Raw genomic sequence first — 18,966 nt, 5'->3', positions numbered from 1 at the left:
AGCCTGCAGTCAGTCAGTTTCCCCCTTGGAACTTAGGCAAGGTTTGCTGTAGTGATGAGAACAAAGCCTTGCAGTGCTAGGACAGAGGTACAGCCTGGTCAGCACGTGTCACATTGGTTGTGGTTTAGGTGTCATGACAGAAGGAACAGCCCCTTGAGAAATGCCGTGGTTTAGCATCTCTCTCTTTCTGAATGCTCAACATTTAGTTACCTTTTTTTTTTTTTGATACATATTCAAGGAGAAAGAGCCTAACATTTTGAATACCAAAATTCTTTTCAGCTAGACTGTTGGCTGGCAAAGGGGCAGCCTTTAAAAACAGAATATTGAGGTTTAAAGCCAAGATCAGGCTGAGCAGTTCTGTGTGTAGACAATCCAGGAGATTGTGACACTGAGTATCTATCTGAGAGTGGGCAGTTACATCACAGGTTTCTTCAGACAGTCCTGTTCAGTGTGCTGCCTGTTGCCCCAGGCCTGCAGAGCTGCAAGTCTGGCATTAGTACAAGCTTCCTGAAGTTAAACCCGTGAAGTACCCACCTTTTCATCCTGCCTGTTGGCCAGCCTGCCGTGAGACAGGGGCAGTCAGCTTTCACGCCTACGAACAGCCCGATGGCTGGCCTTGCAGGAAAATAAAGGACAGCATTGTTTTTTTCCGCACCAGCATTCCCGCACTCTTCTCCTCTTCACCCTGTGTGCTGGAACGTGGCTGACATAGCACTGTATTGCCAATCTGAAAGTTCAATTTCTGCGCTGTTACTATGGAACTGAGACAAATTGAAGAGAAGTAAGTAGTTCATTTTATTTGTAGCAGATAGCCCTGCAGGAAGATTTCTAGCACTGTCAGCCACCCAGAGCATAAAGGGGGCGATCATTTTCTCGGAGAGGCAAAACAATTTATTCTTGAGCGCTAGAATTCCTCACAGATGCTGCAAGAGTTTAATTACGCCAGAGAATGTCCTCAGGCCTTGAGCTGGGTGGAGCAGAGTTAGGAACAGCCTATCATTCAGTAACAGGATGAGGGACCATACAGCATCATACAAACATCATCAAGTATAGATACACAGATAACGTGTATGACAAATGTAGTTTGGTTTCTAAATAAGTCTCTGCGAAGAGTTTCCTATCCTAAAATTTTCCCAATATAACAAGAGAAAAGAGCAGGAATGGAGATGCAGGTAGAGAGTTTGGGGAATGACGCTCAGATTTTCTTGGAATTCATGTGTTTTAAGGAGACTACTGAGCACAGAAGACATGCCAGGGAGAGTGAGCAGCATGAAGTGACAAAGCAGGAGAAAAAAAAAAAAAAGGTAGTTTTGTTTGTGATGTAGCACTTTTGTAACAGAGTAAGATTCTGGACAAGAGCCTGGTCTCTGAGAAAGCCAAAAGGAAAAACAATTTAATGTGCAAGACAAGATCTGCAAGACTAGAGCGAAAAATCTGCCAGAGGATGGTCCTGACAGCTGAGAATGCAGGAGGGTGGCTGGGGACTGCACTCAGTGAGGGCAGGAAGGAGGAAGTATTTTAAAAGCTTGATTTTGGAGGGGTTAAAGGGGAGGTGGGACTTCCAGGAGGAAATACGTCACATAACAATTAAATGAGAGGTGGGGTGAGCCATGGAAGAGAAGAAAAGCTTTCCAAGAGGGAGGAAGCCAATTAAAGATGGGGTTTTCAAAGACTGGATACAAAAGCATTCTTGAAGGCAAAGAAATACAAACAAGAAATAATTCATGTAATGTAGAAGAAGGGGAACACTATGGGAGAAATTGTGACTTACAGAACATGTAAACACAGGAAAGGAAACGCGCGCAAACAAGGACATGGAGGAGGAGACAAGTTTGTGCAGGTACAGCTTAATTTTGTTTAAAACCCTGAATACTGGGGAAGAATTCCCAGTAAAAATTGCAGGCATACTCAAGGGAGAAACTGGAAAGTAACGTAAGGGAAGAACAGATACATGTTTGTGAGAAAATAACCGACAATAAAATACAAAATTACCACTATTTACAAGTCACATACACGACTCTATAGGGGAAAAGATTCCAAAAATAATTTGAAGGATCAAGTCAGCAGTGACCAGCAGAACGCGGAAGGGTGCATTGCTTACTTGTGTGTCACTTACGAAATAATTACTGTTCAGACTTGGCGTACACCTCTAAAAAGGTTCAGAATAATGAGAAAAAACATGACAGAAGACACATCCTGAATGAGAAGCTGAAGTGCAGCAGCTGAAAGGTAAAGTCAGACAATGCACCAGAAATCTGGTGCACATTTTTAATCAGTAATTACCTGAGACTACTCACCAAAGAGTTCTAACAGCTGCTTCAGCTCTTGAAGGTTTTTAGATCAACAGGTGAGCATCTTTTGGCCTAAAGGCATCTTAACCCAACCGCAAAGCAGGAGGCTTGGCAGAAGACTTGACTTGATAGATGAATTCTGATACTTCTGAGTAGAAGCTGTTGATGATTTACCTGCAGTTACAATCTATGGACAAGTTGATCAGAAAGGGTAATAAAATTACTCCTACAGAGAGTGAAAACATAATCATCTCGTGTCTGAATAACGGGGAGACTCACTTAAGCACTCACCAGCACCAATATAGTGTTACAGTGTCTAAACCCAGGAATAAAAGTGCAAATAAAGGGGAATACAAGGTGTAAGCTTTAAGGACAGAAGTAATTAATTAATTGCAGAAGGTTAAAAAACCAAGAGTAGAGTCAAAGAGAGTAAGAGGAGTCACAAAAGCATCATGGAGTCGCGGAGAAGCAAATGCTGCTAAACTACATTAAATGGCAGACAGAATGAAGAAACGGGGAAGAAAGCTCAAGATAGATGTGTTATGAAAATACAAAAATGAGCTAAGCAACTGGAAAATGAGGCTGAAAATGGAGTTTAATCAGCTATTAAAACCAGTACCATTAACAGTCCAAAAGATCACATCGGAAATGGATATTGCTCGGAAGTAACAGGAGGAACTGGGAGAGGGGAGATGATAAAGGCATGTCAGGGGGTGCAGACACTGTCAAAGGGAGGGAGCGCGGCCCGGGGACAGCACGGGCAGAGGGAAAAAGGAAGGCGGGCTGCAAACGGTGCAGGAGGAAAACACGACTAACACAAGTTAGAATTGGGGAAATCAAAAGTTCCACCGGCTTCTCGACACCGCTTCATGTTCCAACAAAGGGAAACCAGTCAGCAAGCGCCAACCCCTCGCAGCTGCGTGACGGAACATTCATGCACAACAACCCTGCGAAGGACCAAGGTTTACATCAGTTACACGCATCCGGTCAGCGTCTCTCTCTGCACCTGTTTCACTTCTGAAGTTGCCTTTGCTGAGAAATCCAACACTGAAGCAATGTATTATACCAAATGAAAAGTCATCACAATCAGTTTAATGAAGTGCACAGAATAGCAATTGATCATGTCAATAAAAATAAAACAATTAATTTTACATCAAGTGTGCTTTATTTCCTCCACAGGTATTCTGTTAAATAAAGCACCATATATATACTGCCAGGCCACAGCTAAAGAGGATTCTTTACAGAATCAAATTTCTTGTGGTTGTTTAGTATACAAGTAAACTTAATTTTTTTGATAATAAGAACCACAGCGATCTGAGGCAATCTGCCTCTATTATAAGGTACAAAACTGGCACAGAGGACACCATATTATACACAGTAAAAATGCCGTAAGTTTAAATTACATCGTCCAGGGCAAGGAGGCCCTGTTCTCCCAGACAGCCATATTAAATGAAAGCCACTACAGTGAACTCTTAATTACATAAAACATATCCATTATCTGATTGCCCTTTAAGAAAGTGTACGGTAGATGCAAAAAAAAAAAAAAAAAAAAAAAGAAAAAAGAAAAAAAAAAAAGAAAAAAAAAAGATCTGGAGTTCTGCCTGACCGAGAATTAAGCATATAAATCTATCTTGCCATTCAAGCAGAGAGCACTGGACAAACTGAAGCACAGAACAGAAATAAGCAAAACTTATACAAACAGCATTTCTGGGGAGAAGGGGAGGGAAAAGAAAAACAAAACAAAACAGAAACAAAAAAAAAGACGACTTAAAAGCAGACATGCTCCATTTAATGTCAAGAAGCAGCTTGGTTTCCTTTTCCAGATATCCTTGTGACCACGTGAATCGTAGACTCAATGGTCCTGCACAGGATGTCTAAAATGTCATGCTGCTGCAGGTGACTAAAAAGTCCTCTGGAATGGCCACAACTGATTGATAAACTAGTGTCAGCGTCCTGGGGTGGTAAGGCTTGACCGTCACAGCTCCGCAAATCCGCGAGGTCAGATAAAACCGCAGAAATCGACGTGGAAGGGAACTCCGAGTCCTCCTCGGCTCCAATGGAATCCTTGGAAGTCTGCAGGTCTTTAAATTCTTTGCATTCTTCAAATTTACCGTTTCCTGACTGCTCTTCCGCGTGCTGCGACCGCGTCGCTAACATTATGTCTTCTGAAAATGAAGATGGAACTTCCATTCTGTACTCTTTGACAGAACTGTTCTCGGGGGAAGGAGGATCTTGCTCAGTGCCTGGATCAATGATCGAAGAGTCCCGCGTCTCGTTATCGGAAGTGCTCGTCGGGGTCAACGCTTCCCGGGGTTCAGTTTTTGTATCGCTGATACAGCTGTCTACAGTGTGCTCCTCATCACTGCTGACCCGTCTTCTCTTCACAGGAGTAGCTCCTTCATCGTCTGTATGAAAAAGGAAAAGGCGCTTTAGGGAAAACGCACTGGTTTCATGCCAGTACTTAAATAAATACTTATTTCCTTACAGAAAATTCATGTAATTTTAGCTCCATAATAAAATAATATTTCTCATGCAGCGCTGGGGATCAGAGCCAAGAAGTGGCCCGTGCTGCAGTGGCCAGAAAACACTGCGTTACGTTATTCTACAAGTTTGTAAAACCTCAGGGTTGTTAGAGTGACACCATTATAGAAGGCAAACCTTTAGTTTTTCTTTCTTTGGCTTCTTGCTCTTGTAATGAGTTCCTCTGTTGTTGACAAGCTCTACATTTGCTCAACAGCTCTTGTAAAGTCGGGATGAGGGCTGGATTGAGCTGTTTGGGAGTGTGCACCGAAAGCAGCAAGGCAAGCGCTCGGAGGTCCTAAAAAAACCAGAAGTAGGCAAATGTAACTAGCCTGCTTTCACACTCCTGTTTGATTCACCCTACGCACAGAGATCCGTGCAGCAAGACCCAAGTACCCATTCTGTGCACGCCGAGAGAACGTACGCGCGTGGAACGGGGAATTCCGGAGAGCTCAGACTGCTGCTCTGTAAATTTAGGACCACCTTGTTGGCAGGGTTATCACTTCCAGGCAGCCAGTTAAGGGAGCCTCCCATACTCCTTACTCTGAGGAGTCTCCCGTAAGTCCAGCTGACGCACCAAGCAGAGCTGACAACGCCCACCTCTTTAATTAGCACCTGACACTGAGGAGTTTCCACAGGAAACCAGCTGCCTCCTAAACGATGCTGACACTGTAACAGCTTAGGAAAGACTCACCCCGTTTAAAGTAGAGCTTGCTTTGGAAATTTCAACTCTCTGGTTGCTGAAGTCAGACTCTAGGCTTTGATACTGATTTATTAGATTTGTAATTAGAGTATTGATTAAGTTGGCACAATTTGCTTCAGAAAACACCTGCCCTTGGACCTGTAAAAAGAACATATTTTTTTAAACCACAAAAAAAACCCCCAATGTCTGAAAATAGTGAATTCCTGAAATAGAAATTCTTGCTAAAAGAGCACCTACCTTTAGGAGAAAATGGGTCAGAAAGGTGTACACAATGTTGTTGTTAAGAAAGGTCCTTTCATCCATCAGAATACATTTTATATATTCTGCAAAAACTGGATCTTCACAGAGGAGCTTTACACAGTTCTTGGACATCGTGGACTGGTGAAGAGAGAAAGAAGATGACAACGTCACCACTGAAGCACGGCACTGCGGCAGCGCTGTCTGCGACGGTTATCTCAGCTGGAGATGCGAACCAGGCCCACTGATGTTCTCAATTCATGCTGGACCATTCTTACTGATAAAACGGGTCTATCAAGGTCTCAGTACAGGTCTGAGGTCTATCAAGTTTCAGTACATCGTACTAATTAATTATCACCCGTTATCATTTCCCATTTTCCCTTTATGAAGTTTACTCCAGAGGAATGCCAGTTTATCATGATCAGCATGCGAAGGGCCGGTGTCTCCTACCCTGCGAGCCAACTACAGGGTCCTCCTGCAGAGGTGCAAAGGCCCCCTCTCCCTGCAGTGGGCACATGACAATACCCTTAGACATCTCCCAATTTTTATTCAACGTATCGGCGTTTACGCTACATAAAAAGCTGAACATTCACAGAGGCAGGGTGAAGCCATTTTTGACACTGCGTAGATCACCATCCTGCCAGTATTATGTACTTTGTGACACTGCTCCTTAAGTTTTTGCAGGATCTGGGGCATACTGGGAGTAAACGCAATATTCTAGATTTTTATACTTGATTCAGTTAGCAGGTTTTATTAGATGACAGGCAACATAGCAGAGGTATTTTCTATTCAGAATACTAGTGGTTTGCATGATTAAACAATAAACGCTATTTCAAGTTTATGGGTTCATCGCCGTTTCACATCCATGGCATTTTGCCTGTATTTCCGTGCCGTTAGTTCGCAAACCCACTGGCTCTCACCTGAGTCTGACAAAGCTCGGTCCAAAGCTTGGGGAATAACGCAAGATGAAGCGGTAAACCTTCATATGCAACTAGGACACCTGAAATGTTATAAGAACACAAGTTACGTGAGACTTTTGTTGGCGATACTCACTTCCTGATAAATGTAGTACCAAGGTGCCGTATAATTTTATAAGACCACATTCTAAGCATTTTTAATAACCAGAAAGACTTAGCTTCTGTGAAGTGTTTACAGTACATTTAATAGACACATGTATCCCTTCAGTATTTCTGTGAAATATTAAAAAAAAAAACCTAAAGAGCTGGCTTCAGTTCTGGGTTTTTAAGTAGGTTACTTTATTACCTTTTCAACTGGTCGGCTACAGCACTTAAAGGTTTTAAGTATTTTTTTTTTTTTTAAAACAGTATATAATTTTTGAAGGTTAACCTTCGTTATTAACCCACGCCCAGGACGCTTCACAGCGATCACACCCTACAGTAATCACGAGTAACGCGAGATACAATCAGAAGAGCGTGACAAACGACGAGCAAACGGGTGATTGAGGAGATCAGAAGAACATTCTACTATCATCGCTCTTTGGCTAAGACTAACTTTGTACAGGTTTATTTGTCTAGAAGTGGCATCCAACCATAGCTAGCCAGATTCTATGGGCAGAGAAAACCGGAAAACAAGATGGTTCGTTCCGCTGAAAGGTTGTGATGGTTCCCAGGACTACGGAGTAAAATAAACCCGGGCTGGGAACGGCAGAACCAGTGCCCTCTCTGGCTGTCTGGATGGTCACACACGCTCCTGGGTGATTGACAATTCAGGCCGTTGGCAGAGAGGCTGAGGATTCACAGTCTGGTCCAAAGCCATTTAAACTGCCAAACCAAAAGAAGAAACACTTCAGCGAGTCCTGTATTTAAACTCTAGATGTGCCAGGAGAATGAATTCTCACTGGTTGCCTCAGCTCCTTTCTGGCCAGGCCTGAAGTGTGACACTCACGTAGGTAAGATGGCTCTACGTTATGCACGTCGTACAGTTTTGTGCATAAAAATATCGTCCAGAACAATTAATGCAGCAAGTTTCACAAGCTCTGCTTTTTCTTAAAAATTCCGAATCTAAAACTGAACGGACAAGCACTCAGAGTCGTCACAGAAAAAAAAAAAATAATCCTTAGGCTGTTTAACCTTCATACTTACTCATTTTAACTAAAGTTTCAGTAAACTTTTCACAGTTGATTGCAACTCGACATAGCAGATGGATGAACTGATGATAAGAAAAGAAGTAGTCTAGCAGCATACGATCGTAAACATCATCTTTGCCCTGAAGATTTAAGAGAGCTTCGTTTAAACTACGGACTGGACAGCAACGAGGTTTCCTAGGCATCTAGCTCAACGTTACTGCACTTCTTGCCCTGAAGCGGTCAGTCTAATACAGGAACAGACGATGGGCATTGCCAGGTCTAACCCAGGCCAGCGAGCCCTTGGAAAGCACAACAAACGCAATTTCGCCCCCAGTAAAAACTTTCATTCTAAGATTCTGAATCAACAGACCGAGAAGATGCAAAGCTGCGTGAATATCACATCTTGAAGACAAGAACAGAACCAGTAGTATCAAATCATACACAGATACCTAAATATACACACGCTACTGCTTTTTAAACCACAGTTTGTCATTTCCTATCTGCAGAAGTCTGATTTTTTTCAAGACTGAGCTTCACAGGCTTTCAGTATGTTAAAGAATGTCTCAAACCAACTGATAAACACACGGCAAGGGTTTTGCGTGCCAATACCTTAGCGTATTCTGGATGCATACGCTTAAAATGGCATCGGCTTCTGTAGCCCAGATAGCCAAAAGGAAATCTCAAAAACTCAAACGCAATCTTATACAGAACCAATGAACGAAAAATAAGCATGCAAAACCCCAGGAAACGTAACTGTGGATGTGCTTTTAGAGGCTTAAAAATCTTTAAAATCTTCTGGGTCCTAATGTATACAAATTCATTATAAAGGGTAAAATACCATGTCATATGATATGACGACTTTTAAATATTTACATTATTTAGTGTCACATCCATTACCTCTGGATACATGATGGAAAAAACCACTACAGGTACTTTCTGGCTCGATACACTTTTTTTAAAAAAGCGTTGGTTATACAGTAAATTTGATGGTGCACAAATATACAAAGCATCATTTTGAAAGCTTTAAAAAAGAAGGGTTACTTACCCTACAGTAACCGTGCTTCTTCGAAATGTGTTGCCCACACAGATTCCCATCTACGTGCACATAGGCCCCATGTGCAGGAGATTGGATTCTTTCTGAATAGCAGTGTCCACTGGGGCTGTGCCTGCACCCAGTGTGTCCTTGCGACCACTGTACCTGAGGGCATAAGGGGTATGGCGGCTTCAACCACCACTCAATTCCTTCACCGATAAGAATCCCCTACGACAGGGCTCGGAGTTAGCGCAGGAGGACCACCACAGAATCTGTGTGGACAAAGCATCTTGAAGAACCGCGGTTACTGCGCAGCAAGTAACCGGTTTTCCTTCTTCAAATGATTGTCCATACATATTCCTCTGAGGGTGGGATTCACCTTACCTGACTTTAGCTATCTAAAATCTCGTCATTTCGGTATTCCCTGCCATCAATGGAGAGACAGACTCCTCCGGAGGAAGAGTCACCTCATCCGGACTCACGCGTCTAGGACAGGAAGGATCAATCTCCGTCCGAGGGTAACTATTTACCACCGGTAACCACAGAAAGAGCCGGACGCTGACCTTTTAGATAGGCAAAGTTGTGTGAGCTGAATCCCACCACTGCTGCGACTGAAAGAATGGGACGTGGCAAGCGACTACGACGTAGCCCCACCGAGGCTGGCATCCCATCAGGAAGCCCACAGAAGGGAAAATGGAAAGTAAAGACTTAAAGCCCTACACAGTATTTTTGTACTGGTATTTTACCCAAACAAAAGCAGATTACGGGTCAGTCCCAGTGGAAACCTGGAGGGTTTACTCAGCTGCCTGGCAACAAATCTTAACGTACTTTGAACCCATCTGGACAATCCCTGGGCAGTTCCTGAATTTTCTTTGTAAATGCTACAAACAGATCGGATGATTATCAAAATCTGTATTTGGGGTTTCTTCCTGAATATAAGGTTCAAACCCTTCGCATGCCTGGAATATGAAGCTGTGTATCAGCAAGGGCAGGGAAATGGTGCTTCTGGAGTGCACATCTAGAATGGAGTATATGAGGACAACACATCTTGAAGAAGAATTATGCTTTGTTTACAAAGAAAACGTAGTTATGCTACTGGATTCCTGTAACACTTCTATACAAAGGGAAAACAGTAGAGAAGCAGCTATTTCTACGACCATACGTTTACGTACCTTGCTGGCTTCCACCATTGTAGGCAAGAGGCACATATTAAGCTCAGGACGTGGAGGACGAATATTGCTTTTTCCCCCTATTAATTTCAAATTTTCGCGACATGGAAAATAAGGTCCAAGAGACACTGTAGTATAAGTTAGGATAAAATAGGGATATATTAAAAAGGTCAATATTTGACATCAGCAAGGAACACGATAGAGTAATAATAGCGTAAGAGAACTTCAAAATACAATCACTGAAATACCTACTTGGGATATTACTGTGGTGGTATGTACAATGATTGTGCTGTAGAAATGGAACCAGAGTATGTAGGAAATCATGAGGACTTAAAAGTACAAGCTCCTTGAGGACATCTACAAACAAAAAGTTGTTTTTGCTATTACACATTGTTATTTCTTAACAGCAAACAGTTTAACTTAAGGCTCATGCATTTGCAAACTCGCTTTCGCATCCTTTTCGCCGCACTTAACGCGCGCTGTGGAGGTGGGCTCTACTGTGAACAGCACGTCAAGTGAACACCCCTCAGTCAGTCCGGGTTCCCTTCACCTCTGCCACGGGGAGAAAACCCGCTCAGCGGCAGATCAACCACCAGTGAGAGGGGTGCCAGCTTGTGGAAAGGAGAAGCTCAATAAAATTACCCTCTTTCCTTCGTCTTAACCATATCAGGTTTGATGCCTGGAAAATGTCAACCAGCAGCAGTCAGGAGGACAATGAGAAAGGCACTCAAAATATGGGGAAAATGCATACAAATCACACAAAATCCCGTAATTTGGACACAGTTTTAGCTCTTCATCAGCATGCATAAAAATGCAGATTATATCCATTAAATAGTAGTTTTTAAACAACTTAGAAAAACTTTTTGAAATAGGTCTTCTAATGCAAGAGACACACATATGTAATGTCTATGCTTATAATTTTAAAAAGCAAATCCATTCAATTCTACAAGCTATTTAAGCTTTGCTTTTCTTATTATACCTTCTAGTAATGGATCATAAAAACGCACACTAAAAGCTGGTACTCAGACTAACTCGGTCACCATGCATCCTTCTGAGCGGAGCGTCAGGTAATATCTGAATTTTAATGTAAGATTTGGGATTTGATTCTAAACTCACTGACATGTGAATTCAAGGATTTATTCCTTCATCATGTCCCTAATGAGGTAACAAACTGGTGTCTCAAAATGAAGGCCAGTTTTTTGTGCGCACAGTCTGCGTGCCTGGGGAAGTAGGAATATTCATTTTAACCTGACAAAACCAGAATTATTTAAAATAGGAACAACCATGAATTGACAAAAGTAATAACACCAATCCCAATCTCCAGAGTATCCAGTAAGCATTTGCACGTGCGGAAATGGAATTTAAATTTCAAAGCAGGTCACTGCGTAGGAACAGGTCCTTCCTGACTGCAGTTACGCTGCTACCACTTACCAATACAAGCGTTTCTAAGTTCTGGAGGGCTGTAGGAATTCAGCAGAGTTAAGAGCTTATGGGCAAATTCAATCCGCTCCTGCCACTGAATCAGAGCTTGCTTCACATCTGCAAATGCAAAAAAATACACAGCAATCTGTTTAGATAATTCCTCAAAAGCTCTTTAAATGAAGTATAGAATTTTACTGCTGAACAATCTCTCTCTTTTGCCTTTAACATGATTTTAATCAATCCAGAAATCTATTAAATCTCACCAGTTTGTTGTTATTAAATTTACTCATCTAGTTTCATATTATGTTAATAAATAATTTAACAAGTAACAATTTAATAAGTGTTAATAATCATAATCTCCTACTACTAATACGCAAGATAACATACTACGTTTGGAGAGTTACAATCGCACCTTTTCTCTGAAGATATGGACGCGTTGACTTCAGAACCGAGAGGAAAATAGAGAGAAGTTCTACCAGGTCTCCAGTCACATGGCAAGCCGTGGCCTCGTGGTACATCATGTGCAATGTGTTAAAGGACTGTAAAGGAAAAACACCAAAACTTTTTATGTTGCCAAATTAACACACTTGTTATCATTTCTATTTACATCCTAGAGATAGCACTTTCCTGGTTATTTTCTGCTCAAAAAGATCTATCAAAATATATGGTGCTAGAAGGAATCAAAAATTACTCAAAGATAAGCATGTTTTAAAAGAGAATAAACATGTATACAAAATCAGTATATTTACTAAAAAATTATTGAAAAAAAGAAGAAAGGAAAGAGGGAGAGCAGAGGAAAGGGACAGAAAGAGAGAAAGAAAGAATAAATGAAGACCAGATATCGTCTTTAAGAAGATGGCCAAAAGGCAGATTTTTGTTCTTCTCACATACCCCAAAAAACTAGAGTCATATTACATTTTTAGCATGCATGCCAGAGAGAAACTGAATTTGTAAAGTTTATTACAACATTAATCCCTCTACAAGCAGCTACCGCCCATCTCAGCTCAAGAAATGAGCATTTTTGCGAGCACATCCAATACAGCTTATAGAGAGACATTTAAGAACAGCTTGAATTTGTTTCAAGGTAAAAGCTTTCTATTAGTGGCTCAAAATAATTATAAGGTTTTCACACATTTATCTAAAATCCAATACACAAAGCGTAATTGGAGACACGGTATTTTTATATACCTGTAATCCCAACCTCTCTGCCAACACACAAAGTGATATTAGCAACGCATACAGACAGATACGGGTATATGAATTTGGGGGAAAAAAAAGGTCAGATGAACATAGATGTTAGTCATTTTTCAAAACGCTGCTTAAGGACATATGCTGTGTGACTGTACATGAGATGAATTACTTCTTTTGTAACTAAAATGCCTTCTGGGCATTTGTGATTTAAAGAAATATTGGGAGGGAAAAGCACCTCATTTCCGAACTGCAAAAATTCTAGCACAAGACAGAAGAAAATACATTTAATCTTCTGGGATGTTTTAAAGATAAAGAAACAGTAATCTCATTTCCATAATGCAAATTCTTGATATGCCATTTTTGTATTCTAGTGATGTTAGAAGATAGATGGCCAACCGTGCTAAATGGAAAACTTTTCTGGATGCGACAGCTCCTTGCTGCAGTATTTTTGACAACGCAAAACACGTCCGGTGAACAAGGTGGTCATTTCAAGCTGTAAAGCAACTCGGCTAAAAGCTAATTTCTAGCAATAGTTTACATAGGATAAACCACATCTTGTATTACACATTCTTTATAAACTTCATCATCCATTGTTAGTATGGATGATGACGACACCAAAGATAATGACACCAAAAAAGCATAAACTCACTCCTCCCAACACAGCCTGTTGGTGGCTTTCCCTCTGTCTTGAGAAGGAAGCAAACATCTTCCCGATCTTTTCACTACTAAAGAAATCTTATTGAAGCCGACAGGGGAAGTACATATGTGAAGAAAGCCAAGACTGATCTCTTACTCCTCATGACATCTCTTACTATTTACAACTTCCTCAGTAGACTTGATTCACTCTCTGTCAGAGCAAGTGTATCTATCCTTGATATACGAGACGACAATTCACCCTTTGACTTCTTGCTCATCTTTCCTATATAAGCGACATCCTTTTACAAATCACTGTTACCAACTCACCTGTAATCTTTATCCTGTACTAGGATATGTATCGCCTCAAATTTACTCACTTAACCTCCTACATTAGCATTTCGGAATGCAACATGCCTGGTAAATTTTTTTTGGTCTTTCCTCTGATCCTTAATATTTTAAGTTTTTACATGTATGTCAGTACTTAACCAACAAATTTCTTATCTTTATTTTAAATGATACCATATTAAAACAATTTAAAGCAAACACATTGTCAGGAAGGAAGTGATGACTTGATAGGAAAGCCAGGTGTTTATCACAATTAAATAACAAAGTATTACCTCAGTCATCAGAATCAATCCTCTGTTGAACACAACAAGAAGTCTGTCTTCATCAGATTCTAATAATATTCTGAAGGCACTAGGAAAAAAAAAAATCAAGTATTCAGAACACTGAAAAATACATATACTCTTTTCATAATTCATACAAATGCTTAAAATTGTTATGCTTGTGCTTTATTTTGAAAAATAATCACAGAAGAACAAAGAAACTCCAAACCATTGTAATTATTCTCTTCATTTTCCCCCCACTTTTTAATTTAAAAATGCCTCTGATGTCAACTTCCTTTATGTCAACTTTATGCTATCAAAAGTAATTTATAAACAATCTTTATGGAAACATTTCCCAAATGCCAAGGAGAATAATGTACTTCAAAAGACAGACGTTTATGCTTGTCAAATGATACATTTAAATAGGTTCTGTTAAGCACATGTCTGGACTTTTAAACGTATAAAAACATTTCTATCAGAACATTTCACGCTTACAGCAGAACAGAAAATAAACAATGATGCATAACTAATGACCCCTTCCTCTCAACACAGCAATTCTTCCAGAGCACAGGGGAAAATCTGGTTGTGCTCTATGACAGAAACCCCTCTGACGAACACAGGCCATTTTCCTTTTTCACAACCGCATTGCAATGCATCAACAGTTGCATTTAAAACCCCAACACCTGACCTACGTACACAAGCAATTCCTAGCTATATGGAAAATACCCAAGCAACAGTTTCAGATGTACTACTGAGGTAAGACTAGAAATGAAGAACTATTTGAAGATACGGCACGATAAAACTCTGCCCACAGGCACAATTTCTAAAAAACATTCCTGCCTAAAAATGACAAATGGCAACAACAGCAGCTGAGATTACTGCGTTGCCAATCTAGAGTAATCATGGTAGGCTTTCAACTTTGAAAATATACATCTTGGTTTACATCTGTTTCTTGTGAAATATTTGGTTAGTTTCTGAATTTTCAGCTGATGAAACATTCTAAAGTCAATTACATTCACAAACAATGCACTTTGGAAAAAAAATTATAATTGAAACTTTCTGTTTGCTTCCTTCTGAATAAAACCATCCCCAAGACTTTTTCAAAAAGAATACCAAAATAACAAAACTAATTTTTATTGTACTTTGCATTTGGCAAAGCACAGTTCTCATTCGAACCAGATTCGATTATCACACTACGACTCCACTGCTAACGTACCTTATTAAAGTCGTCCAGCAAGACCGTCCGTCCAAGCAGCGCAGGTAACAGCTTATGGTTGTTTTCTTAAATTGCTTGATGTCTTCTATCTCTTCCTCTCTCATGTCCGGCCTCTGAGCTACAAACAGTTGCATGAGGTTAAACAGCTCTTCCACTGCCTAAAACACACGAAAATATTAGGTTAGAGCAATCTCTCTCAATATGTTATGGTTTTATACCTTATTTGTATCACTTCTACTATGTTAAACATAGGACAAATATATGTAAGCAAATTTAGATGGGAATACATTTTTAAGCATTGTAACAAAGTTATAAAGCCAGTAGACAACATTTTAACCTTACATAATTAAAACTATATGGTTCTTAAACACTAAAATTCTGACACAGAACTTGTGGATATTTCTTATCTATCTTGAATACAGTTTCCTTTTAGCCTTTATTATTTACTGTGTGGATCAGGACACAGATATTTGGGATAATCCTTCTGAACCTTAAATGGATGTTTTAATGCTTCCTAACAGCACAGTTAATTGTCACATATATACACATATTAAAAAAAAAAAAATTGAAATCCTGATCCAGGTGACCAAACTTCCCAGCTTTCCCTAAGGAATTAGGGGGTCATCTACACGGTGCATGGGCATGTGCGTTCTCTGCTGAAAACATTATATTCTACGTAATAGAATTCAGAAAGCTGCTTGTGCTGAAACTCAATGAAGTCTCATGAGCATAGGAAACACTAAACACAATGCAGTGACTATGAAGTTCCCAGCAAGAGAAATGGAGACTTCCAAGGGGAGATCCAAACAGGGGAAGGAGCAGGAATACTCCCAGGACTGTCCGAGTCCACATTTACTCTGTGAGCCGAACCAGACAGAAGCTCAACATAGAAGATCGCATGCATCCTCCTTCTCTACATATTGAGGAAAATCTTAGTATTCTCTCTGTCCTCATACACCTAAAAAGGACTCCAAAGCAGTATTCACTGAGTAATCGTAAAAAAAGTGCTTTTTTTTTTTGCCTCTTAAAAGCTTTGTAAGCCTGTGTTGTCTCCATTACACACGGACTATTTTAACTAGTAGCTACTCTCTACTGCAAGTGTCCTAATGTTGTAGTGACAGTGCAACTCGCAGCATACCAACATTTCGCAAAAGGTACACAAGCGTTCCCAATGTGAACTGCAGGCCAGCTTTCGTTTGAATGCAACAGGGTAAGTCTTGGTCCTGCTCCAGAAACTGAGAGCAAATAAGAAACTCACTGGGAATTCCTCCAACTTAGTCTGTTAGAACACAACACACTTTCCTGAGACCACCGCTAAATGTTATTCCTTGTTTCTCACACGGTTGACATACAGAATATTGAAGAACAGCGGAAACACCGGTGTCTGCTTCCAGAAAAAACATCTCTCCAACTGCTACACAGCAAGGAAGAAAATCCAAAACACCAAAACAATCCCCTCACAAAGTACAGTAATCAGATCTAAACATGTTATTAATTATTTATGCCAGGAAATAAAAAGATAATACTTTTCACCACTGTACACATACATTATGTAAAAGTCTCTTCATCTCTTTCATGAAGAGACATTCAGCAAGAGAGGAAATATTAACAACAAACTGGTATTTTTTTGGTATCAATCTACTTACTCCTGGGTACTGACTGGCATGCGGCGTGAGATTCTTAAAGGCCCACTGGATATTCTGGTGAGAAGCCAACTGCCTGGTGAACGCAGGGGACTGCTCGCAGCAGAGGCGCAGGATGCCGTAGTAGGCAGGCAGCATCCCGCGGTTAAAGAGCACCACATCCTGATCGTCATGGTCTGCGAGGATGTAATTGAAGGCAATGTTCTTCGTCACCACGGGATTCTGTACAATAAGGCGTACGTTCTCCGGACAGTCGACACACACGTTATACCAAAACGACAGCAAAGCCTGTTTGTTGTGGTTGGTGGCTATAGCCGGCTCAGAAAGCTTAGGCTGGAAAAGGTTCCACAAGTCCATGAAGTACGTAGAAAACATGAGTTTCTCAGTTTTTGAGATCAAACAGTACGTCATGAAACTGAAGTAGGGCACAAGTTTTGTAGTGCCATGAACAGCAGCATCAACATATAGCTTAGCTCGCGAAAGAAGGCCAAGCAGCACGTTGTAGACCTGATGAAGAACTACTGTGGTGTCTGGGCTGAGAGGCAGATCACGTGTAGGGATGTGCAAGGAGCGAGTTGATCGGAACATCTGACGGAAGGAATTGCTTGGAATAAGCGACACCAAGAGATAGGCTGCGGCTTCAAATAAAAATAAATTTGTTACGCCTTTGAAAACGACATACATGCTTAACAGTTGTTTAAACAAAAGTAAAATTACATTGTGTGTTCCATTTACAGATTTCAATTAATTTTACAGAATCGAGTAGTACTATATTCACACCGGAGCTGAAAATACCAGAATGGCTAAGACTAGCAGAAAGCATGTTACAAGTTGATACTCACATTCAGGCCCCTTCACTCTGCATCCTGTCTGCCACTTGCTTCTAACTACTGTAACACAATGCATCCCATCACAGAAATACAAACCCAGCTGTTTCCTTTCACTAAATTGTCTGCTACTTGATGAAGACGTCATTACCTCTTCAGAGATGTCTACAACTGGAGTCTGTTGCAAAGCTGTACCTCCAGTTTCCACATCTCCCTCAACCACAGAAAATGTATTAAAGCTCAGTGTGGCTTCTAACTGTGGAATCTCCTTTATAAAAAAATTTAGCCACATGAAAGGCTGAAAATGTGATTCCTGGCAGAACAAACTAGTGAGCCAGGACTTGCTGGAGTTGCGGAGAAGCACTGGCTTCTTCCCCTTGATCCACAAGTTCAAAGGACTCAACTGAAGGGCTCTGTGAGGGGGTGAAAGAAGAACATGTACTACTCCTACCTACAGTACAACTATGTGAAGGACACTATGGAGAACCTCTTGGATCAGTTCTTTTTCTTCTTTGGGTTTTCCTGGATCTTGTAGATCAACCACATAGGATAAAGAACCTGCTAACGTAACATTCAAGCTACGAAATAAGAATGTAGTTTTCATCTAAACTAGGTAGCACATCTTGATTAGGCACCGCAGTTGTATTAATGTTTTAAAATACATCAAGCCTAGAACAATTGTAAAAGGAAGAAACGACAAGCACAAGAGCAGGTATTTCATTTGTGACAGGAATATCCCATGCTTAACAACTTGCTACAATAGAAGAGTAGTTTTCTTCGATTTAAATTAACTTACAAGTTCTCACTCTAGGATAGTTGTGTGCCAGGAGAAAGCGTTCAACCCAGTTTTCCATATTTTGCAGCACCCAGCTGTGAGCTAGTTTATTTCGAGGTGTTTGCACAGCCAGCCAATCCAGGCACTGAGATGGGTTGTATTCAATGACCTGAAAGAAGAGTGGAAAAAAAAAAAAAAATCAAACAGAATACGTTAACCTTGATACTATGTACTGATTGTATTAAAAAACTCTAAAAAATAAAAACAAAGACTTTCAAAATGTTTTTTCAAAATCACTTAGGGCTATCAAAGCACCTACAAGACTGAGGTGCTCCGACAGACAAAGAAAAGGCCTATTAAATTTCACTGTGATTTGTGCTTCTGAATCCTGTCTGGAGCTTTTGAAAGTTCAATCTAAGTCCAGGAAGTTACTCTGCATGTCCTTTTTGCATATTTTGAGATATTTAAGAGTTGAAATGTTAAGGACTTACAAAACTGAACCATCTTGTCTTTATAAACAAGTAAATCTTTTTTTTTAAGTAGCTAACACAAAATCTTTATACTGAGTCAGTATTTTTACACAATTTGTATCAAAGGACCATAAACGGCATG

General features: G+C 40.5%; 1 protein-coding gene across 3 annotated transcripts in view; it reads right to left on the bottom strand.

The window, feature by feature from the left end:
• Window positions 1-3,361: 3,361 nt before the first annotated feature.
• USP34 (ubiquitin specific peptidase 34) overlaps window positions 3,362-18,966 on the bottom strand; it is a 135,092-nt gene continuing 119,487 nt past the window's right edge. For all 3 annotated transcript variants that reach the window (XM_086744019.1, XM_086744018.1, XM_086744020.1), the window contains 15 exons: window positions 18,376-18,523; window positions 16,756-17,390; window positions 15,110-15,267; window positions 13,906-13,984; window positions 11,874-12,000; window positions 11,471-11,578; window positions 10,292-10,396; window positions 10,043-10,167; window positions 8,883-9,035; window positions 7,854-7,977; window positions 6,672-6,751; window positions 5,752-5,892; window positions 5,506-5,652; window positions 4,950-5,109; window positions 3,362-4,696 (listed from right to left, as the gene is read on the bottom strand). In XM_086744019.1, the coding sequence (XP_086600145.1) occupies window positions 4,086-4,696; window positions 4,950-5,109; window positions 5,506-5,652; window positions 5,752-5,892; window positions 6,672-6,751; window positions 7,854-7,977; window positions 8,883-9,035; window positions 10,043-10,167; window positions 10,292-10,396; window positions 11,471-11,578; window positions 11,874-12,000; window positions 13,906-13,984; window positions 15,110-15,267; window positions 16,756-17,390; window positions 18,376-18,523 (2,901 nt within the window). In that variant the 3' untranslated portion in view covers window positions 3,362-4,085. The remainder of the gene's footprint in view (window positions 4,697-4,949; window positions 5,110-5,505; window positions 5,653-5,751; window positions 5,893-6,671; window positions 6,752-7,853; window positions 7,978-8,882; window positions 9,036-10,042; window positions 10,168-10,291; window positions 10,397-11,470; window positions 11,579-11,873; window positions 12,001-13,905; window positions 13,985-15,109; window positions 15,268-16,755; window positions 17,391-18,375; window positions 18,524-18,966) is intronic.

Source organism: Chlamydotis macqueenii, chromosome 3 (assembly GCF_036417535.1).
Source record: "Chlamydotis macqueenii isolate bChlMac1 chromosome 3, bChlMac1.mat, whole genome shotgun sequence".
Taxonomy (NCBI): domain Eukaryota; kingdom Metazoa; phylum Chordata; class Aves; order Otidiformes; family Otididae; genus Chlamydotis; species Chlamydotis macqueenii.
The sequence above is the reverse complement of the archived record's forward strand: the minus strand, read 5'-3'. Positions and strand labels throughout refer to the sequence as shown.